At 39.5% G+C, this 23890-nt stretch overlaps 2 protein-coding genes and 1 long non-coding RNA gene across 3 annotated transcripts in view; 1 reads left to right on the top strand and 2 right to left on the bottom strand.

Moving 5' to 3' along the window:
• Positions 1 to 1506: 1506 nt before the first annotated feature.
• Positions 1507 to 3280, bottom strand: LOC123391638. Its single transcript, XR_006606327.1, has 2 exons — positions 2287 to 3280; positions 1507 to 1593 (listed from the first exon to the last, which is right to left on the bottom strand). It is a non-coding gene; the product is annotated as an uncharacterized LOC123391638 (long non-coding RNA).
• A 4058-nt stretch (positions 3281 to 7338) lies between these two features.
• Positions 7339 to 10031, bottom strand: LOC106003741 (translation initiation factor IF-2-like). The gene is made up of 4 exons (XM_045078930.1): positions 10013 to 10031; positions 8500 to 9913; positions 7816 to 8104; positions 7339 to 7644 (listed from the first exon to the last, which is right to left on the bottom strand). Exons 1-2 carry the CDS (start codon positions 10029 to 10031, stop codon positions 8862 to 8864), a joined length of 1071 nt encoding a protein of 356 aa, XP_044934865.1. The 3' UTR covers positions 7339 to 7644; positions 7816 to 8104; positions 8500 to 8861.
• Positions 8603 to 23890, top strand: part of STK17B (serine/threonine kinase 17b) — a 30495-nt gene continuing 15207 nt past the window's right edge. Inside the window, exons 1-2 of the mRNA XM_004772150.3 lie at positions 8603 to 8739; positions 18390 to 18556. Of these exons, the coding sequence (XP_004772207.1) occupies positions 18435 to 18556 (122 nt within the window). The 5' untranslated portion in view covers positions 8603 to 8739; positions 18390 to 18434. The remainder of the gene's footprint in view (positions 8740 to 18389; positions 18557 to 23890) is intronic.

The following is a 23890-nucleotide window of genomic DNA, read 5'->3' as shown; positions in this document are numbered from 1 at the left end:
GGAGGGGGGAGTTCACTCCATCAACTTGAAGAGTAGCTATATTCAGAATTCTTCTGTATGAAGGAAAGATTTATTTACTTAATCAATCATTTTCTATATTAGTACATACTCATGCACATCTATGTTACTCTTTGGTTTATAATCCGATACTACTTTATATATTTAACACGGTGGCTCAGATTGTCCCAGCTTTGGTGGTTGGGAGCTCTTTCAGTGGGCTCTTGGGTCCCTTTGACATATTTCCTTCCCTATTCCTAGAAACATCAATTTCTCTAAGGAGGCTTGGTTCCTTTTAGTAGAGAATCATATGGGAAAGCGAGGCCTGAGTGTTAGATGTGCTTCTTGTTACTGTCATTGCTTCTACGTGCTCTGACCCATATCTATGCGTATCTATAAATATTTCTATGTGTAAACGTTTGCATCTATGTTAAGTTCAACATTGTTCAACCAATGTCTCTAACTTTAATCCATTAGCACATGGGTCATTCTAGCCCCTTCCTCTTGCTTTTGTTATATATTTGCATTTATATTTTTATTATATATACTTTGTATATAATAAAATTATATTATATATTATTATAAAATATTACATTTTATTTATTTATTTTATTATAAAACATTATATATTTAATATATTGTATATATCATATACTATATATATATTGTAATTTATATTTTTAAAATGAAAAAATTTTGAAATAGTAGTTGTAAGAGGAAACAAAAAGATGAAAAGATCAGGGACTCCAGGCACGAAGGTGAATTAAATACCCAAGAACCCTCTACTCTATTATTGAGCACCGTAGCTATTAAATACTCACAGTAAAGGGCCAGATAGTAGAAGGCGAGCTTGAATCCTGGCTCTCCTGGTGACCACTCCACTAGTGACGCAGACTATGTAACTTCCCTGTCCCTTGGTTTTCTTTCTCTGAAGGAGGAAAACTTGGCTCTTTGCTTATAGGAGTGTGAGGATTAAATGAGTAAACACCAATATCACATTTAAAACAATGTCAGGTTCATTATTTATAAGCTATTGTTAGTCTTATCCTGTGGAGTATATTATCATTTCCATTTTACAGATGAAAAGAAAGACAGGCATGGATATATTATTACCCACTCAAGGTCTCACAGCTAGTAATATGTGCCCTTTCAAGGGTTTCTAAACAGCTGTATACCTACATCTTTTTTTGTTAAAATGAAGCTATGAAATGCTATTCTATAGACTTAGAGGTAAAGCTAACTATAGCAAAAACTTGAGGATGCCTTTGCATATCGTTAGTGTTAGGGGTGTTGAGATAATCATTAATATTATCATTTCCCAAATTACCAACACTTTTGTGCCGTGAAAGTACTCAGCTAGTGGACTAGATTGACCTCTCAACGCTCATGATGTCACCTTAAGCCAGGTAAGGCAAGGACCATTCCCAAAAAGGGAGTTGATGGGGGTTAAAAGTTGGCTCTGCCTTATCTTTACCTACTGCTGTCTGTTTTAAGAAAACGGATTCAGTGGCAGTTTCTTGGAAGCTTTACTATTTGCCTGGGGAATGGGACGTCAGGTCACGGTTGATGGAATATGCCATTGGTAGAGGAGGTTTCCTAGGAGAATGAAAGAAAGGAGATTTTAAGGGGAGAACGAGTAGGCATTCATCTAGTCAAATCAAGTAAGTGATGATTTTACACCCTACATTAATTTTTTTGTTCTACTCAATATCTACTTTGTTTTAGACATGAGCGACTCTAATTCCTTTATCGTGCACAGCCCTGGACGTCAGCATTTGTCGATCCCACAGCTTCATTTCGAACCTGGGTGCCTCCACCCCGGGGATGCTGAAGGCAGAAGCACCCACCTCCCTCTCCTCTTTCCTTATCAGTGACTTTATCACATCCCCCTCCCCCAAACATTTCTCTTAACATCAATCCTAAGAGTTGAGGGAAACCATAAGTATCTTATAAAGTCATTAGACAGACATTCATTTAGGACCTACTATGTCTCAAGCATTTTTCTAGTCACAAGATGCTGTAAGTGAGCCAAGTTTACGTAACCCTCCAAATACACGTAACCCAGATCCCTGCAAAATAACAACCTCTCATGAACTGAGGGCATACCCTTGTCCAGCAACGGGTTCCATGTGCACTGTTGTACTTAAATCTCACAGAAGTAGCTATTATTATTATCCTCATTTCACAGATGAGGAAACTGAGGGTTGCTCAAAGTCACACGACTGGAACAGGGCAGAACTGAGACACGAATGCAGGTCTGCCCGATGCCACACACCCAACCACACATACCTCCGCTCCCTCTCGCAGCTACCAGGAGGCAGGACCTCAGGGTTCTGTTCATGGCTGGAGGGTAGCAGCTCTTCTCCAACTTTGCTGCAGGTTCTACTGAATGCTTTGATTTGCAAATATAAAGGATTCTCTGAAGCACAACATTAAGCAAATTGTGGTAGGCAGCTGGCAGAAGACAGCTGCAGACCAGAAAATGTGGCCGGATGTGCTGGGGAGGGCAAGACAGATGCATGTGCAGTGAGGCAGCTCCGAGCGGCGACAGGCCGAGGTAAGAGGGGCTGACAGATTAGACCCCAGACGGAGTGGAAGGAGCCCTGAGATAGTCTAGAACTGTTTTTATCAGCTTAGCAACTACAAGTCGGCTATCAGTATTTCTTTGCCCACGTCATTCAAATGATTATTCAAATAGATTTTAAAATCTGGGTTTCCCCCAGCCCTGAAGTATGGCTGAGGCAATGACATAGAAAGACCTTGGGATTAAGGATCAGGAGACCTCAATTTTTGTGCAGATATCCAGCAACTAGTTCATTTGTGTGCTCCTCTGCGAGCCCGTTACGTTCTCTCATTCTGGGTTGTCTCCCTTCTAAAACAAAGGAATTGGGCTACTGAGTCTTAACGGATTTTTGACGTTTCCAACTGCCCCGATGCTACAAGTTATCGAGCACCTCCAGTGTGCCTGGCACCCCATTAGACAATTTGAGGTTTAGAAGCAATTGGAAGGCACATGTCTAGCCCCCGGACCTGGGCTGTCCAATGCCGTAGGCACCAACCACATGTGGTTACGGAACACTTGAAATGTGGCTGCTGTGACTGCATCGCAATTTTATGTCATTCTGATTAACTTTGAATTAAGAAACCAATACTGCATTCAGTTACTGAAAACTTCAGTGTTTGAAACAACATCCAGATGTGATTTTTCTTTTTTCAACAGTAAATTTTGTGAATCTAAATATAGTGTTTCCAATGAAAATTTCATATACAAATTGGAATGTGTGGTGTGAAATACACCAGATTTAAGACAAAATGAAAGAAAAAAGCGTGTAAAATATCATTAATAAGTTCATAGTGAGGGGCACCTGCGTGGCTCAGTGGGTTAATTAAGCATCTACCTTCAGCTCAGGTCATGACCTCAGAGTCCCGGAAATGAGCCCCACATCAGGCTCCTTGCTCAGTGGGGAGCCTGCTTCTCCCTCTCCCCTCCCCTTGCTCGTGTTCTCTCTCTGTGTCAAATAAATAAACAAAATCTTTTTAAAAAATAATGCCATATTGATTACATATTTACATAACAATATTTTGGATATAGCAGGTTAAGTGAAATATAATATTACAATTAATTTCACCCGTTTTGGTTTTTTTTTTTTTTTTTACTTTTTAAATGTAACTAATAGAACATTTAAAATGACATATGCAGGGGTGTCCGGGTGGCTCAGTGGGTTAAACCCTCTGTCTTTAGCTCCCATCATGATCTCAGGGTCCTAGGATCGAGCCCCACATCCAGCTCTCTGCTCAGCAGGAGCCTGCTTCCCCCGCTCTCTCTGCCCGCCTCTCTGCCTACTTGTGCTCTCTCTGTCAAATAAATAAAAATCTTAAAAAAAAAAAAAAGACATATGCAGCTTGCATGATATTCCTTTTATGATGGTTTTGGAGCTTATACTCTATCAACTGTGGTGTGGTGGGTGGTCTGAATGGCAATCTAGATCATCAGTCATAGGTGCTTTGGAAAAAAGACTAGTATCACCCTTTGAGGAAAAGATTAGTATCGCTCTGTACCAGTCTGGCTCATTACTCTCATCAGGAAAGACTTCCCCCAATTACCTTTGCTAACAGGGTTTAAGAGAGCCAGGGGACGGGAGGACTCTGCGGTCCCCAGTGCTCCCCAGACTGGGACGGGCTGTAGACACCATGGCTAACGCAGTGTGACCTACCCAGCACTCCTCCCTCCCTGTGGACCAGCCTGTGTCCACGCAGCCTGAGTCCCCTTGCTGGGTGCAAGTTCGAGCCAAGCCCCTTCAGAGTGTCTTGCCCCTACAATTGTGTCTGGCCGCCTAAATTTAGTCTGGTCACAATTTTCTGGCTTATCCAGCTGGAGACAGGTAGTAGCATCTATTTGGTTCTTGCCACATGGATTGAACTGTAGGGTCGGGACACAGTAATGACTGGTAAGGCTTTCTTCAGAAGGAGCATATGTCCACGGCAGGAGTTTTAAATTTGGGCCTTCTTCACCGTGTAAAAGTCCACCTTCCTGGGCATCTGTATTGAATAACTGTGTGATCAGGGAGGCTAAGTCCAGATATCTTCTGTCCTATGTGTTCAGCTTCTGGTGATGAACCTGGTGGGATGGGGGAGGGTCGCTTTCCCGGGCACTGCGTGGCGAATACCGTGGCGCGAACAGAAAGGACCCCCAGGCCCGGTCACGGACGGGGATTCATGGGCCGCACCTGGCAGGACCGCAGTATCAGCCTGCCGGAGCTTCCGTAACAATCAGCTCCGAACGGATGGCCTGGACAACAGAAGATGATGTTCTCACAGTCCCGCAGCTAGAAGTCCAAGATCAAGATGTCAGCGTGTTTGGTTTCCGCTGAGGCCTCGCTCCCTGGCTCGCAGGTGACGGCCTTCTCACTGGGTCACCCCTCAGGCTGTGTTGTAATCTCTCTTTTCAGAATTATTCTTAAATCGAGACATAATTGACAGGTAATATTATAGTAGTTTCAGGTATACAACATAATGATTTGATATTTTGTACATTGCAAAATAATCACCACAGTAAGTCTAGTCTACAACCGTCCCCCTACATAGTTACCAATACATTTTTTTCCTAGTGATGAGCACTTTTAAGACCCATTTTCTTAGCACCTTTCAAATATGCAATACAGTATTAACTATATTCATTATGCTGTACATTGTATGTCCATGACTTAATTATTTTATAAGTGGCGCAATATAGTGACCTTTGACCCCTTCACCCATTTCTTCCACCTTCTTCACCCCTCATCTCTAGAAACCGCCAATCTGTTGTTGATCTAGGAGCTTGGTTTTTTTGTTTTATTTCGCTTTTAATTCCACATAGAAGTAAGGTCACAGGGTACTTGTCTGTCTTATTTCGCTTTGCATTTATTTCAACTTGAGGTCCGTCTATATTGTTGCAAATGGCAAGATTTTATTCCCTTTTATGACCGAATAGTATTATGTTGTGTATGCATCACAATTTCTTTAGCCATTCATCCACTGACGGACACTTAGGATGTTTCCGTATCTTGGCTACTGTAGATAATGCTGCAGTGAATATGGGAGCGAATACATCCTTCTGAGTTGATGTTTTTGTTTTCTTTGCATAAATACTCAGAAGCGGAATTATTGGATCATATAGTTGTCATGTTTTAATTTTTTGAGGACCCTCTATACTTTTCCATAATGGCTGTACCAATTTACACAGTGCACACAGGTTCCCCTGTCGCCCACATCTTCGCCAATACTTGCTCTTTTTTTGTCTTTTTGATAATCACCGTTCTGACTGGCAGATGAGGTAACATCTCAGTGTGGTTTTGATTTACATTTCCCTGATGATTAGTGATGTTGAGCATCTTTTCATTTACCTGTTGGCCACAAGTATGACTTCTTTGGGAAAATATTCAGACCTACTGCTCATTTTAAAATCAGATTGTTTTTTGCTATGGGGTTGTGCGAGCTCTTTCCATATTTTGAATGTTAACACCTTGCCAGACACATGATTTGCAAGTATTTCCTCCCGTTTCAATAGGGTGCCTTTTCATTTTGTTTTTGGTGTAATCTCTTCATCCTGGATTACCTCTCACCTATATAATCTCATTTTACCTCAATTATCTCTTTAGAGGCCTGATCTCCAAATACAGTCCCATTCTGAGGTGCTGGGGGTTAGGTCTTCAACATACGGGTTTGGCAGGTACAAAGCCCATAGCAACCACCATCCGTGGTCAGTATGTGGCATCTGAGGATCAATTTAATGAACTGTGTGGTCAGACGCAATGCCCACAAAATGACCATTAGGTCACATGAAGATTTCCTACTCAAAGGAATGAGAACAAAACATGCATCTTTGATAAGGTTATGAATGACCTTAGGTAAATGCAATTGGATGGAGGGACATAACTGACTCTGGATTTTATTGTAAGGCCACAGATGGCACAGTCCACTTCTCAACACCAGGAAGTCCCTGTTACTTGAACCGCAGTGCCTGAGGCCAAGCAAGTGTAGTTGAATCTTTTTGGGATAATGTGCTAAATCCCAGCTGGCGAATCCGACATTAGGCACAAGGGTTAAGAATCTATTTAGGGGCATAAAAGAAACATATGGAAAAAATACAGTGTGAGCCCTGTACTAAGCAATAAGGCAAAGAGGTGATCAGGCTGAGAGTGGAAAGGAGAAATCAGCAAAGATTTCTGATTTCTGGAGAGGGAAGCCTTCTTATGGTTGGAAATTGGTGAACAGGTGCTAATGAGGAGAAGGTGAAAATCTGGAGGCAAGACAGGGGCAGGAAATGCAAGATATGAAAAGATCCTCTAGAAGCTGATGGTTAGAGCCCAGGGCTTGTGAGTAAGGAGGGTTGGTTTAAAGCAGTGATGGAGGAAGGTCCTCCTCTAGGTGTGAAGTGACATGGGACTGGGTTGGTGACAGAGGAGAAAGTAGATTGAGTGTATAGAGATTAAGAGCTGGCAATTGATCAAATGTAATTGAGGAATTTCTAGCATTACACACACACAAACCCAAAATCATTATGATGATATTTGTGATTCCCAGAGATTACTGTTTCCAGTGCTGGTACTGAGACCTCTGGGATGCTACCCCAGTGTTCGTAAAAGAAAAATGGGAAAAGTCTTATTGGTTTGTGAACGCTTAGATGCTGATAGCGGAAAAGTCCATTTCAGCATGTGGCTTTTCGGTTGTTTCCATGCTAACCATAGACCTCTCTGGTCAGTTCAATTGTTAGCAGCAAGAAACTTGAAAGATAAAAGCAGCATTCTCCAAGTGACACATTAAATTGCGATGAATCTGTTAAGTAAAAACAAGCAGACTTCATTAAATGATTATAAGGCATTTTATGCATTTATCTTAGAAAAATACAGTATGGAAGAGATAACAGATGGCTTCATGGGAATTTGCTTGGCTTTCTGGGATAGAACAAGAAAACCTCCTCTTTAAATGTTGACGGGGCGCCCCTGGGCAGCTCCGTTGGTTAGGCAGCTGACTCTTGATTCTGTCTCGGGTCATGATCTCAGGGTCCTTGGGTGAGTCCCAGGTAGGCTCAGCACTCCGCGGGGATCTGCTTGAGAATTCGCTTCCCGTCTCCTTCTGCCCCTTCTCACGCTCATACACTTTCTCTCTCTAGAATAAATAAATCTTAAATAAGTAAATAAATATTGCCCGAATGTTATTCTTTTGATATATTTTCTCTCCCGATGGATTTTCCAATTACTGTCAATATACTCTGCAACCAATCCTAGATTATACACATTTTTTAAAAAATTCGATCGTGTCGTGCACAGAACTTGCAACCTTTTCATTCTCTTCAAGGGGCGACGGATCCCGAGTGGCCGCCGCGGGCTTTCGTCCCTCGCTTTAGCGCCCTACACGGAAGGTCAGCAGCTCGCCCTCTGCAGACTCGCGTCCACGGCCCCCCCTTCCTCGGGCCAACTGCGGCGGCGGGGCTCGGGCTCCGTAACGCCCAGGGGTGCTGATGCTGGCCAGGCTGACGCGAACTGGGTCTCCGCTCTCGGGGGGCGTCACGTCGTCGGGAAGGGGACTCGGGAGGGTCAGGAAGCCCGAGTCCGGTGGGTCCAGAAGTCTGGGAACGAGTGAGCCGCTGGGACTCACTATTTCTTCCTCTTTCCAGTGTGCACGTATTCGCGCCTCGCGGGCTGACCGCTCTGAAGGCAGCGAACCGAGCACCTGGTCGAAGTTACGGCCGCCGGCGGCGAGCGCCGGTCTCACCCCTCCCTCGCCGCGGTTACCCCCGTGCCCCACCTGCTCGGCTCGGCCGCCGGCCCCACCGGCCACACCCTCTCCGGGTCTGGGCACCGCCCCCCAAGCCCGCCCCTCAGCACGCGCCGCGGCCGGCGCCCCGCCCCAGCCGTCACGTGACAGCCCCGCCCTCTGTGCGCGCTCGGATTGGCTCTCTCGGCCTCGGGGGTGGGGTCTGGCTTAGAGCTCGGCCCCGCAACGCGGCTGCAGTTTTCAAACCTCAACTGTAAGCCCGGGTCCGCGTCGGCCCTGCCGTCGCCGGGAGCCACCTCACAGGAACCGGTCACGCTGTGGGCCGCTGTCCAGAAGAGTAAAAGTGGGTCCTGCCGCGCTCGGAGCTCCCTGGCGCCTCACGGGGCTAGAGCTGGAGAAGCAGTCGTGTGGTGGCCGCCGGCGCGGGGCGGGACGGAAGCCCCCTCGGAGGGGGCAGCCCCGAGAGGACCTGCTGCGGCCCGAGCGGTCAGTGCCTTTCGCTTCGCGCGACGCGGTCCTGCCGCGGCTGGTGGGTGGGCTCCGGGCTGCGACTCCGAATCCCTGAGCCCGCCCCCTTCCTCTTGGGTACGGGGACCCCCCCCCACCCCCTAACGCGGGGGAGGTCCGGAGGAGGGATGCCGGCGGCGTGGGCGGATTCGGGGCCCCTCAGAACCCGGATCCCGGCCTGATGGAGTGGACTCGGGTCCGCCGCCCGTCGGGTGGCCCGGCCGCCCCGGCTGGAGTCCTGCCTCGCGGCTTCCCTGGGGTGCGGGGCTGGGGCGTGCGGTGGCCCTCGCAGCCCCCTCAGTGGGGGCGCGTGTCCGTGCGTGCGTGTGCGCGCGTGTGTGTGGCTGCGTGTGCGCCGTCCCCCCCCGGCCCGGCCTCTCCCCGGTCGCGTCCCGCGGGGCTCCCGTCGCCCGTGGCCGGCCCGCGCCCCTGTCCACGTCGCGTCGAGGTGGTCCTCCCTGACCTCTTTGCACCGCTGTGGTGGCCACGGGGCGCGTTCCCGTCTGGACTGGTGGACGCGTCCCGCTCGCGGCTGCCTTCCGTCCCCTCAAAGTTGGGGCTCGTCCCGTGGGGCATGTGCCGTCGCCGCTCGGGAAAGCCCTGTACAGCCCCGAAGAGAGAGGACGAGTGTCCGTCCTTTGGGTAAACTTCAGCGACCCGGTGTTGTTCTGACGCCCTGTAAAGCCCCTGCGTGCGCACGAGCCACCCTGAAGCGACACAGCCCCGCGGGGACTGTGGGGGTTCGCGCGGCTCTTCGTCGTACTGCGGGGAAGGCGGAGGCTCCGGGTGGCTCCCCGGGAGGGATGAGCGGAGGCCACGCCGGCGGGGACCGCGTGCCGGCGGCCGCGGGCAGCGGCTCTCCCCCGTCGGTGATGGCCCGGGAGACGCTCACAGACTTGCAAAGGAAAATTAGGAAGGAAAAATACACTTAAAAAATACAGCCCCATGATGGTCCAAGTGCCCGCAGTCACGGCGTGGCCGGCGTCGTGTGGACCGCCGGGACCCGTGCGGCGCGGGGCCTGCCGTGGCGGTCGCGGGCGCGGCCCCTTTAAGCGCCGTCTCGGAGACGCGTGCGCGGAGCGCGGGGTCGGCCGGGGCGCGGGGCGAGCGGGGCCGGCGTCCGCGACCGCGCGGGGGGACCCACCGGCGCGGGCTTGTCAAAGGACAGGAGGGGACACCTTTTTTCCTCGTTAATACGCTGTTTTATTGCTGTACCGGGAACTGTCCAGAAGTAGTTTTCAACTACTTCTACCGTTTTTATTAAATAACATCACCGTAGAACTTTGTATTTTTGAAAAAGTTGGTCCATAGAAACAGTGCCCTCATTTAAGACCTCTCTTCCCCATCCATCCTTCGGTGAGATGTTTCTTTCTTTCTTTTTAAATTTTCTGATACTTTAATAAGTGGAGCTATTAAAAGTTCAATATTTGAGATACATAGTATGCATTTTAGATCATTTACTAAATTATGGGTCTAAAATTGAAGGGAAATATATTTACATGGCAATATATTTAAGTCTTAAAAGTAAAACTTGTGTAGTAACTTTAAAGTATTTCTTTTGTGTGTGTGGACAGAACGGCTGTAGTTGCTCTTGTACTCTGAGTAGCGAATTCCAATTTGGTTAAGACAGAATCAGTTTCTAGGAAAGTCACACCTTGACTAATTGATCACTGTGGCAGCACGTTAATAACAAATCTGAAGAAGACACAAGCATTTTTTTAAAAGATTTTATTTATCCATTGGACACAGAGAGAAGGAGATCACAAGTAGGCAGAGCAGCAGGATGGGGTGTGTGTGGGGGGGGTGTAAAGCAGGCTCCCCGCTGAGCAGAGAACCCCAGGTGGGGCTCCATCCTAGAACCCTGAGACCATGACCAGAGCCGAAGGCAGCTGCCCAACGCACTGAGCCACCCAGGTCCCCCAAGACACAAGCATTTTATGGCATGTTTCTAATCAAACAATTTTATTTTTAAGCTTGTGTTGGCAGTGCTTTGCTGGTGTTAAGTAAATACTTATACATATTTCAAAAACTTTGTTTTGAATGTTTGATTATTATGAGAGACCATCCTTATCAAAAATTTGTTGTACCCAAGAGACCTAATTTAAAATCCATGAATCAAGGAAATCAATTCCTAACACTTTCACTAAATCCTAAAATTGTCTCAAAATTGCATGTGTAATATATTGTAGTGCATATTTCCTATATACAAAATTTGCAGCTAAGAACAGTGCTCTTAGATTTACTGCTTTTAAAGGATTTTGATCCTTTTTTTTTTTTTTTTTAAAGAATTCTTTTGCAATCTGTGGGAAACATTAACAGTCATTTATTTACTTCCTTTCCCCTTGGGAAAACTTTATTTTAGTTGCTTTAGCTTGCCACCATATTGATGACAAAATTCTATGATTTTATTTTTAAGTAGTTTATATTCTGTGATAGGTTATTTTCAAAGGATATTTCTTTGACTCTTTCAAACTAACAAATTTGCTTATAAATTAAGTTACAAATTTTTTAATGTATGTGGTGATGCTGCAATTTTCAAGACCTATTTAAATTTTAAAAAATTTCTTTGATTTATCATTTTTTCCAATAACATTTAACCTTGAACTTCAATGCCACTTTAAACATCTAAATTAATCAGTTTCGCCTAACATTTATATGTGTATTTCAGTGCATCCCTGACCCTTTGCAAGTTCTTCACCCAAAGAAGGCATAGTTATACTTTGAGCATTTAAAAATTTTGATATTAACAGTGAGATGGTAGTTTCATCTTTAAATCCTTAAAGGATCATATCCCATTTTACTGTAATGGCTACTGAACAAACAGTACTTCAGCAGTGCAGTCAGTAAACAGTACTTTATTTTACAGTAGAAACTTAATTTTCCATCTGATGAACGACAAGCACTGTGTGTTTGTTGGTCCACTTTATTTCTGTTTTTCAACATCTTCCTATCCTGGTTCACAGCTACAGGGTTTAATTTTTCTTCTGAAGAAAGGCATAGAATCAGACCTGGGGTTGTTACCTGGAACTTCAGCCCTTGGGTTGTATATACTGACTGGCTGGGCTAGAGTGAGTTAGCTGGCTTCCTTTTGTGATTTTCAAATAATTAAATTCTTGACTTCCTATTCAATCTTTAGAAGCAAACAAACAAACAAAACCTGTTTTATAATACAACTAGTAGAAGGAATATAGTTTCTTCCTGGAAATCGAAAATCATCTTCATCCTTATCTCTACAATAATACCTTTATTTCTGTTCAGTGACTAAAATGGATTCTTCTGTCACACTAGCAGAAAGTTCTTTCCTTATGTTGATGGATGCTAGATAAATCTCCAGTTCCTCTGTTTCCTAGGGAAAACTTGGTAGCTCTAAAATGCTGACATACAAAGGAGTTGTTTCCCTATAATCTTGTGCCTTTCTTTCTTTCTTTTTTTTTTTTTTAAGACTTTATTAATTCATTTGAGTGAGAGCATGGGCAGGGGAGAGAGGCAGAAGGAGAAGCAGACTAACTCCCCATTGAGCTGGGAACTGGACCCAGGACCCTGGGATCATGACCTGAGACGAAGGCAGATGCTTAACCATCTGAGCCACCCAGGTTCCCTAGTCTTGTGCCTTTCTTCATTTGCTGTTGCTTTTTGAATTTACTTCATGATCATGTAGATTTGTCATTCCTTAGCAGGACAGATATCTGAATTTCTTGAATAAGATAGCTTTTAAAATACTGATATTTTTAGCTGAAGTTGTTATTCACAAAAAACGGGTGGTCACCTAGTCTGGAAAGACAGGTAAATACAAAACAAATGATCTGTTGGTATTACATTACAATATATGATAAAACATTGTTATCCATATTTCTAGGCTTTATGGCTATCCCATTTAAAACTGAAATTCTCTAATAACAATTCAGAACATTTCTTATTTTATTTAGCCAAATACTGATTAAGCAGAGACTAAGGTGCTTGAAGCGCCAATGCTATAATTTCAAGATGAACCTCAAGTTTTGCTCAACCCTTGAAGATACGAGATTCACCTAAAAACTCTTGTTGCTGTATTTCATAATTCTTATAACTCAGTTCCTGAAACATTAAAAAAAATTCGTACTGGGTGCCAGATACCCTATTAGGGATTTAGACACAAAAACAAATGTTGTTGCCCTTTAGACACTAAAGAGAATTGTTGTCTAACATGTTACACGTTCAAGTAAAGAAGTGTGTTGAGGGTCGTCCTATTCCTCCTGTTTGAAAGGTAAAGGAGAGGCGTTTAAACCAACCTGTGAATTTTAGGCAAAACTTCCTGGGTGAGGTGACCTTCTATGCTGAGATATGTGTGAGAAGACTTAGCCATTTAAGGACAAGTAGAAAGAACATTTCAGGCAGAAAAGTAGAACAGAGATGTAGAGGGGTAAAAAAAAAAAGAATGTGGCAGGAAATGAAACTGGTGTGTACCTGGCTTCAAAGCCTTTCGTATGTCATGCAGTAAGGGCTTTGGTTATAGATACTGGGTAGCTAATGAAGCAATCAAAGCAGACAATTCTCTAGATGTTCTCATATATTGTATATGCTATATCCTATTTCTGTAAAACATTTTTATTGATAACTTCTAAATGAATATTGTAATGAATATTTTTTAAATATTTAAATAGAGCTATTTAAAGGTTTTACAGGGACTGTTGTGTCTTACAAATCACATCACAGTGCTGTCTCCCTTCAAGTAGGTTAAGGTCCACATCAAGCCTAACATTTTCTCTGTTACTTCCTTCACCGATCCATATCTGAATTCTTATTGTAATTATTGTGATGGGAATTAATAAAAGAAAAATATTTGAGAATAAGTTAGAGGTACTGTATACTTGGAAGCTTAATTTTATCTTGCCTTCTAGTACCCTCTTACTGTTTCTAGTGCCTGATTGTTTCTATAATTGTGTACCTCTATACACACACACAAACACATTTACCTACTAAGTCCCTTAAGATTTTATTAGTGTAGCCTAATAAAGTGTTATGAAATGAATTTCAAATAGATTGAGACATATTGGTAATTTAGAATCAGTTATGTGAATTTAGTAGAAAACAAAAGGTCTGCAATCGTGGAGTTAAAGAGAAATTGTTTGGAAATTCAGGAAGATACACAGAGGAGAGGGTTGACTGATAACCTTCATGTACCCAAGGGTTAAACCTTATGTGACGGGCAGCCAGATGTTTGTGGAGGGTTTGGACAAAGTGTAACATTCATGCTCCATTATAAGTAAAATTGGCCAAAGGAGAAGAAATGGAAAAATATCTAGGCTGGGGTAACCTGTTCAGGTTCAGTAAATAGAAGGAAAATAAACGTACAGGATGCTATAGGCATGCCTTAAGCAGTCTGTAATACCGTTATTTTAAGAGTAAGTAGGTAAGTGTAATGTTCTGTTTTCAGAAATGTGCTTGCTCTTTATTCTGAGACATAGTTGGTATTTCACCATATTCCCAGCTAGAGTAAAATTATCACAATTCAAAAAATGATTTTTTTATTAACATGTATTTAAAAGAATTGCTGATTGCCCACTGCTGTTTTCAGCTACATTTAGAGTCATAAAAATGCCTGTGGGTATATTCAGCATTATGATAACCAACAGTACATGTAAGGGGAGGAAAATTTGTTAGGGTAAAAAATTAAAAACATGAGACAATGTCCAGTGTTAGGAAATACTCTCAAGTAGCTTGATTTAACAAGGCCCTATTTGTTTTACTATTATCTTATCAATACTTTATAAAAGCCAGCTCTTTTTCATTCTAATCTAACCAAATAATAGGTATTACAAAACAATATTTATTTGTATATTTGGAATCACATTTTAGATTTTGGGAGGGAAGGGGGTCCCAGGATAAGTCTAGATTCTCATAAGCAATACTCATAATAAAGGTGTATATTTTAAAGTTACAAATTCTTACACATTATATAGAATTGTAACTATAACATTAATTCAGAATTTTTTAAATTGCCTTTTCTATCCAGTATTAAACAAGGCATTAATTCTTGTTTGGTGTTTACCCTGAATGCTTATATGGTCTCTGCATTAGAACTGACATATTACTTGGAGAGTGAATGCCATCTGCTCTATATAAATGCAGAGGAAACTCTGAAGCCTTAAAAAAAATTGAGCAATAATGGCTCTTGAACCTATAGCCAAGTAAACCCTTAATGTGTAAAGAGATATATTTTGCTGTTGCAACTGGGTAAGTTTCTGCGTTCAGAGTCTAGCCATATATATACACAGCCATCTTTTTTATCCAAGGGTATTTGCTAATTATTTGCCTATTAGTAAAGTAGTACCTACTTAGTGTAGATACTTAAAATACTTGGAAAGTATAAGTACTGCCATAATCCCCCACTCAGAGAAAACTACTGTTAACGTTTTGTCCTAGTTTTCCAGTCTTTCCTTCTATTTGTTTTTATATTTTTGCCACAAAATTATCATAGTACATATACTTTTTCTGTCTCCCTTTTTTCACTTAATATTATAGGAGTTAAAAACAGTCTTTGAAAGCATGATTTTTGAGTATATGGTATCCTATTATTTAGGTATATTTAAACACTTTTGGACTTTGGGGTTCATTTATTGAACAAGTTTGTTTTTTTCGTTATTATAAACCCTATTTCACTGAGCATGAATCTTTCACTACATCAGAGATCCATATTGACTCTTTGGGAACTTGAGAGCAGAAAATACTCAAAAAATTAGTTCTGTTAGAGTTCTTATGAGTAGATCACTTTGTAGCTGATATTTTACAGCATGAGATAAAGATCTTAGATTCTAGAATCTAGATGAAGTGAATATCTCAGAATCAAGAGCTTATACTTTGTCTCTATGATTGAACTTAACATGTATTTCTTATATTTCCCAAGGCCTGATTGATGGACAGTGTTGGGAATGTAGCCCAATTTGTATCCATGATATAGATACATCCCTTATTTCTGTATATATGTATGTATAATACAAGTGCAATCATAAGCAGACATGGAAAAAAATTGTCAAAACCCAAAGATGACCCGGAAAAAAGTAGACTGAGCATAGAAATTGGTGACTATTTGATTTTTCTGAGAGGAATATATGACCATTGTAATTGCATACCATCAGATCTAAGTAAGTACACAAATAGTTTATCAAAACACAGCAAAAAAGGGCCGAATTTTAAGAATTGAGTTTAAGCTAACCTGTGGTGAGAGTTTTGTATATGGAAGCAGTACAACTTCTTACCAACAGCCAGGACAGTGTAGAGAGTATCTTTAGGTAGAATATTAACAATATTTACTTACTGAAAAATCATGATGTACTCTCATGGTTAGCACTGTTCCAGTGTCATTCTATTTGAGTACATCGTGTTTTAATCTTAATCCATAGAGCTGTGTAAGATAGATTCTATTATAATCCATACTTCAGAGGAAGTAGAATTGAAGATTTCCTCAGTAGTAATTAGAGAAATGCAAAGTAAATCACAAAGTTTCATTTCCCTTCATCACACTAGAATAGCCAAAGTTAAAAGCCTATTGGGACAAATGTTGGCAAAGAAATGATAAGCTCTCCCACCTAGTGCTGGTGAGAATATAAACTGCGTGTGGAAAAAAGGGACCAACTTCAACCGCATCTGTGTTGTCTTATTTATTTTTAATTTAAATGAAATATGACAGAACAATGAGATTGAAAAAGCAAGTGTTTATTAGGATATTTGTATCCTTTCCTGTACATCTGAAATATTTCTTTCTTTTCTTTTCTTTCTTTTTTTTTTTAAAGTAACTATATTTGTTTCCCACACAGCCATGACGAAGTACTGCAGATCAGGTGACTTAGACAACAGAAATTCATTTTCCCATAATTCTGGAGAGTAGCAATTTGAGATCATGCTGTTGGTGGGAGTGGTTTCTTCTAAGGCCTTTCTCTATGGCTTGCAGATGTCCTTCCTCTCCCTGTGTCTTCACCTGGTTTTCCTTCTGTATGTTTCTGTGGCCTAATGACTTTTTGTAAGGACACCAGTCCTGTTGGATTTGGGTCCACCCTAATGACCTCATTTTTAACTTACTCACTGCTTTGAAGGCCTTAACTCCAAATACAGATACATTTTGAGGTCTAGGACTTCAACATGTGAATTTTGAGAGGAGGGGCACAATTGGTCCATAACAGTAGTGAGTTTAAGTAATTTAGTTAAGATCTCATAGCTGGTGTGATGGATAAATGTGATTCAGACCCAGCTGTGATTCGGTCCAAATGCCATTTTTCAGAACGCTACTTGGCAACCCATAGACCGCTAGAAATGTACACCAAAACTACTTAGGTCTTCGTTTCTCCAAAGATCAACAGATTTAGAGGAAAAAAAATGTTGACTTAAGAATAAAACCAAGAAAATATAGAAACTGAAAACAATAAACTGTTATCACATTGCTTATTAAATTGAATATAGCTGTCATTTGAATTTAGGAAGATAAAGAACAGTACATGTCAAGGAAATAAGTGGAGGAAAAATGTGGCAGAGAAACAACAAAAGCCTTAGGGGGTTATTGAAAGAGGGTGCTAGAAGACTAATACTGGGTCTTTTGTTAGATACCCATAGCAGGAAGTCCTAACTATTATAAAATACATAGTCTACAATTATGTGAATTCATGAAATGGTAGTTTTGTTGTTAAAACTGAATACATGTAAATATCACAAAGTTGCAGGTAAATATGAGTTCAAGATATAGAATTGTAGAATAAGGCTTTGTATATGGTCATTAGCTTATTCAACAAAGTTATAGAGCTTGGTTCTATCGAAAGAAAAAAAGACTTATGAAAGCTTGAGTTTAATATTGAAATGTAGGTAGTCTGTTAAATAAGTTCTATTTCTTGTAGTTTTTCAGAAGTCAGTAATATAACTCACAAAATGTGAACTCATTACCAAATTTGGCTATGTAAAATTAAATTTAAAATGAATAATCATTACCTTGCTATGTTAAAATCTTATGTGAAGATATAAATTTAAAGAATGAGGGTTTAAAAATGAAATTGAATGATTGCTTGTATTAAAATTATAACTATTTTTTAAGAATTTGAGAGGTCTTGAAGATTTTTACAGTAGTTTTATTCTGAAATAAAATCAGTAAGTTAGTTCAAGTACAATAAAGGTAATAGAATTTATGTGTGTGCTTTCCACCTCCTGCCTTCCTTGTGGGTAGAATGTGCTATTTAATTTTTTTTTTTAATTTATTTGACAAAGAGAGATCACAAATAGGCAAAGAAGCAGGCAGAGAGATGGGGAAGCAGGCTCCCTGCTGATCAGAGAACCCAATGTGGGACTCGATTCCAGGACCCTGAGATCACTACCTGAGCAGAAGACAGAGGCTTAACCCACTGAGCCACCCAGACACCCCCTTTGTTTTTTAAAAGATTTTTAAAAAATTTATTTGAGAGATCACAAGTAGACAGAGAAGCAGGCAGAGAGAGAATGTACTATTTAAATCAATCTATCTATTTTTCTTCCTTTCTTTTTTTGGTTGTACTTTAGAGCTAAATATGGAGCTGTAAAATATAATGTACATCCTGTGTGCCTGAGATAACATCTTTTTTTTTTTTCTTAATTGCATTTAAGTTATATCCTGTGTCTTCTCTTTTCTTAAATAGGTAAAAATAAGTGACTAAAGAAGGCATATCTGGGAGTCATCAAACATGTCGCGGAGAAGGTTTGATTGCCGAAGTATTTCAGGCTTGCTAACTACAACTCCTCAAACTCCAATGAAAATGGAAAACTTTAATAATTTTTATACACTTACATCTAAAGAGCTGGGACGGTAAGGAAACTTTATAATGTGTTTTCTGTTTAAATTAAATTTTGGATTTCTCAGTGTATAGTTCTATAAAATTCACTTGATTGTTTTAAAAAATGATTAAAAAGAAAATCATCTCTGCTGTTATTATAAAGGTCTAGTCTTAACTGATTTGGAAATCAACTCTATAGAGAGTTAGTGAGCTTATATGATATATCCCACCAGATTCAGAGCCCTGAGAGGAGGTTGGGGTTCTCACTGGAGGCTGTGCGTGGAAACAGAGAGCTTACAATAGTAGACTGCCTAGTCCAAATTGGGGCGCTGCCATTTCCAAACTTTGTGACTTCAATTTAATTTCTGTACCTCTTAGTACTATAATTTCCTCATCTGAGAAGTGGGAATGAAGATAATTACATCTACCTTCCATGGTTGTTATGAGGATTAAATTAGTTAATCTAATTGTGAAGTATTTAGTAGAATGCTATCAATTTTTGTTAAAAATTTTTTTAAATTCCTAGGATATTGTGCTGCGCTAAAAACATAAATGAGAGTGTCTTCCTCTTTTTTCCTAAATTAAACAAAAAGAATTAACTCATATTTGATAATACAATTCTGTATGATGAAGAATGCGTGTTCTATAGGTAAGACACTGTACTTAACACTAATACTGATCTGTTTTGGCCTAACTACAGTGTTAAGTCCAAAGGGTGACCAGAGATTATGAGACCATTGCCATTTAAATATATACACACGTTGTAAAAATATACTGAGTTATTTGTTAAATGTTTAACATTTTTGAACTTTAAAGACATTTAACAAAGAGTTGAAAGATGGTGATCTGTTTCAATCTTCAGTTTGATTTTAGTTCTGGAGACAGATGTTTGCTTATCTTAAATTAATATGGTTTCCTATGTCCATGTTTGTGTTGATAGATGTATATAGGAAGATAGTATGATTGATTTTTATATTTGAAAGTCTCAGTGTGGAAATAAAAGCTGACTGAACCATGAAAAGTAATTCTGTTCTTGGTGATCTTTTACGTGACTGGTAACGACAAGTCCTAGACTTGTCAGATGTTAGGTGCAGTCTTTTGTTTGCAAATAAGGTTGATAATACGTACTTCATTAAACTAAGAACTAAAGGTGAAAACATTTTTCATAATTCCTAGCATATTTATTTAATAAATTTTATGTGCAAAATATTTGGTGCTTTAATGATGTATTGAAAGATACAGTTTTCAAACTTTCCAGAATGTTTCTAAGAAATAATTTAATTCTATATCTGTAATTATTTCTCTGTATTTTTTTAGAGATTTTATTTATTTTTATTTTATTTATTTATTTATTTTTATTTATTTTATTTTTTTAAAATTTATTTATTTTATTTTGACAGACAGAAATCCCAAGCAGGCAGAGAGGGAGGCGGCGGGGGGGTGGCGGGGAAGCAGAGTCCCTGCTGAGCAGAGAACCTGATGCGGGGTTCTATCACAGGACCCTGAGATCATAACCTGAGCTGAAGGCAGAGGCTTAACCTACTGAGCCACCCAGGCACCCCTATTTCTCTGCATTTTAACAGGAGGAATCAGTTTCTTTTAGTTGCTTATGTCTTACATGGAATAGTTCTAGAATCTTTGCATTGGAAGGATTTGGGTGGTCAGTGGTCTTCTACTATAATTCTTTGTGCAGCAGTCTTTCCTACAATTTTCCTGACAATCTGTTTTTCCAGCTTCAGTTTGAATGCTGCAGTGATGGGGAACTCATTACCTCATAGTGTGTCTGTTCCATTTTGTGGGTACCTTGGAAGCACAGAAGGTTCTGTTTTCTGCTCTGCTAACATCTACCCAATAAACATAGTTCTTCTTTTGTACCTGCATGTAATGTCCATGTGAAAAATCCATCAGAGATTTGAATATGATTGAACACTGCCAGTTTCCTTAATTGTTCATCTTATGACCTAATTTCCAGACAGCCATCTTTGATCTAGTTACCTTCCTCTGGACCACTTCGTATTTTTCATTGTCAGTCTTAAGAAGGCCTAGACTGGACACTATTGTCAATATCTTAACATCTAGATTACTGTAAAGCTTTATTGAGGTAGCTTAAGATTCTCTTAGGAGTTTTCTTTCCTTTTTTAAAAAACGGGTATGTGAAATATATACCATATATATTATATTAATAAAAAACAAATTAAACTGGAAGTCAGCGACCTGTCTTAACTCTGGATCTAAAGTTGTGTGATATACTTAGTTGTGTGATTTCCTTTTCATTAAGAAGAGAGGGTAGACTAGATTTCTCCAAGTTTCCTTCTATTGCACAAATGTTGGGAAACTGTTTTGAACAGATAACTGACTATGAAAGCCTTGAACAGTACACACATTAAAGGGTATTCTTTTTTATATTTCTAAATTACTATTTTGATGGGTATATATACATACATTTATTAAACTAACTTTGCAAAATAGGGATAATGTGGCTTGAAAGTCTACAAAATATGTTTTTTACTTTGGGAGTTTTGGAGAACTTAAACTTTGAGGAGGACAACGTTAATAATTTTAAATGATTTTATAAATGAAGTACTATCATAACAAGCATAAACTTGAATTAGGTATATTTTTTTAACATTTTAAGGCAAAAACTCATGATAGAATCTTATTAAAACAAATTCAGTTTGCTAATATTCAGTTTGCTAATATCTTTAGGAAAGAGACCTAACATTATTCTTTAAATTGGTATGGTCTAATGAATCATGTGGTAAATTCAAATATTTCTAATTAGTAAAACTTAATCAATTAGAAATCATGATCTTTCATGACCAATAACTTCCTTTAAGTTCTTCTAATATTGTTACCCATCTTAATATACAATACTAATGTAAAATGAAAATTAGGATTATAATATTGTTTTTCCTGAGGCTTTATATTTTAAAGTATGTAAACATAATTCAAGCATGTAGTGAACTACAAATTTCTTCATAAGTCAAGTTGATCTTTCTAAATCCCCTGTTTTTAAAATTAATTTCAAGATAGTTTTAGCAAACTAAAAGAAAATATGTAAAAGTTTACAGTTTATTTTAGACTGTTCTCAAAAAACTTAACATTGTTCCTGTTTTTTAACATGTTGGGCAAGTTTTGTTCCACCCCTCCCCCAACCAAGGCAAGGTTCTTTAAGACTTCTTGTGGTTAGAAGGGTGAGGCAGATGCAGAAATAGACGTCAGCTTCCTTTTTGGTTTACCCTGCCCCCCTCCTTTCACATTTTATTGTCTATTCTAGAATGCAGAAGGGTAACTACTAGACTTTTTCACTGCCGGGAAATCTAGCCAGCTTTGCCTTTTTAGGGTATGAATTAAGTATTATTGTTAAGGGTTTTTAATTTTCTTAAATATTTCTGTTAAATTTGATATAGGAACATAATGTATGTAAAAGATTGTTTTTATACTTCTGAACCACAATTAACATTTTATAATGGGAAACAAATACTTTTTTCTTCCTAAGTCATCTGATAATTATGGTAATTAACAGTATATTAATGAATATATATGTAAAATGTTATTGGAATCTTAAAAAAGCTTTAAAAAATATAAATGCTTTAAGTACAGGACACAAAATATCACGGTATATGGTCTTGTAGTAGGTGCATCATAACTCCTGCATTCATTCAACAGGTGTTTCAGTTCCTGTTATGTGTTAGCAAATGTAGATTTTATAATAACTGTAGTACTGGGGACACACAGAGTCTCTACCCTGATGGGGCTTTTACTTAATCATAAATACTGACAAATAAATAATTACCAATATCATTTGGTCACCTTTGTACTGGATTAATGAGTTGTGTACCTGTTTAAGAAAGCCTTGTAAAAATACATGAAAGAATTTAGATAAACAGTGTTACTAGTTAATTTTGCTCATTGTTCTTGAGAAAATTCTGGCTTGCAAATATATTTGTAAAATCACAGCAGAGTTTAATTGTCACAGTTGGTAGTATAAACTGGGTGTTATTTTTTGTTTTTGTTTTTTTTTTCAGATGGACAGTTTTCTTGGCTAACTTGTTTCTGTTTACTAAGTTTTACAAGGTGAATTTCGTCATAAAACCCAAAATTTCCTTTCTGTTTTAGACACATTTTCCCTTATAAATCTAAATGAGAATTGGCAGAAGTGAGTTGTACTTCTTAAACTATCTTAAAGGGAGGAATTGTTTTGCAGTGGTTAAAAGAGAAAGCTAGGAATTCACATTCCATAATTTAATTCTTGGCACTCCAATTCCATATATGACCTTTCAGGAGCCATTTAATCTTAGTCTTATTCAATTTATCCAGTATAAAATCTATAAACATGGGTGGTTTGAATACAAAGTAGAGACTGATGACCTTTTTGTGTACTCATTGAAATACATTGATCTGCATTGCTTTTGCCATACAGTGAAAAAATACCTTATGGTTTAAATTAGACATTCCAAATCTTAAAGTCCTTTCTAAGAATCAGGTTTGTGCATGCAAATTTATTGAACTGATGTAGTTTTGGTCAATGTAGAAGAGTCAAATTATAGCTTGGTGACTTTTTTTTTTCTTTTTGGTGTTAGTAGCTATACTTTTTCAGCTTGGTTTCCAGTGCTTTTCACTGGCACCAATATAGAAGAAATTTGGAAAATAAAGAGTAGGTATCTTTGTCATCCTGACCCTTGAGAATAGCAAATAAAATGCAGTCAAGCAATTTATTTTGTCCCCCATCCCCACCCCAAACATCAAGTTTTCCTTGCCAGGCACCTGAATTGGGGAAAGAAGGGTTGTGGAACAAAAGTTCCTCTCTGAAGACCCTTTATTTATACCTCATTTGTTAGTATCTACAAAGCAATTTGAGCCTTAGGATACAAGTTCTTAATTTTGGATCCGTGGACTCAGGTTTTGAAGATTTGTAGATGGGCTTTGAAATCTAAAAACCCTCTGGAATTGTATGTATCAATATGTATCAAAATAGCTTAAGGTCTTTGGGGAAGCTAGGTTTTGGGGATATATAGGCTTAGAACACATATTTGCCAGTATCTTTTTAAATTCTTGCTGAGATGCTAAGCACTTCTTTTGGAAAGAGCCAAACACATACTTATTCTAAAAGTGATAAACATGACTTTAATGGGTAACTATTGAGAACTATTAAATTTTCTTAGTTGATCGTGAAGTATTTCTGGATACATATATACCTTTGGTATCTGTTACAGGCTTCATAGACCACTGGGCAATATTAAGATATTTACTGGTAAAAACAACTGCTAAGTTAATGATAGAAAACTTCAAAGATTGTTAAAAGTGGTGTTGAAAGGCAAAGTAATTACACTAAGAAAATTAAATGTCAAATACTCATTTTAATC

This window comes from Mustela putorius, unplaced genomic scaffold (genome assembly GCF_011764305.1).
Source record: "Mustela putorius furo isolate JIRA1106 unplaced genomic scaffold, ASM1176430v1.1 tig00000275_pilon_pilon_pilon, whole genome shotgun sequence".
Taxonomy (NCBI): Eukaryota; Metazoa; Chordata; class Mammalia; order Carnivora; family Mustelidae; genus Mustela; species Mustela putorius.
This window is presented reverse-complemented; position numbering and strand designations above follow the sequence as displayed.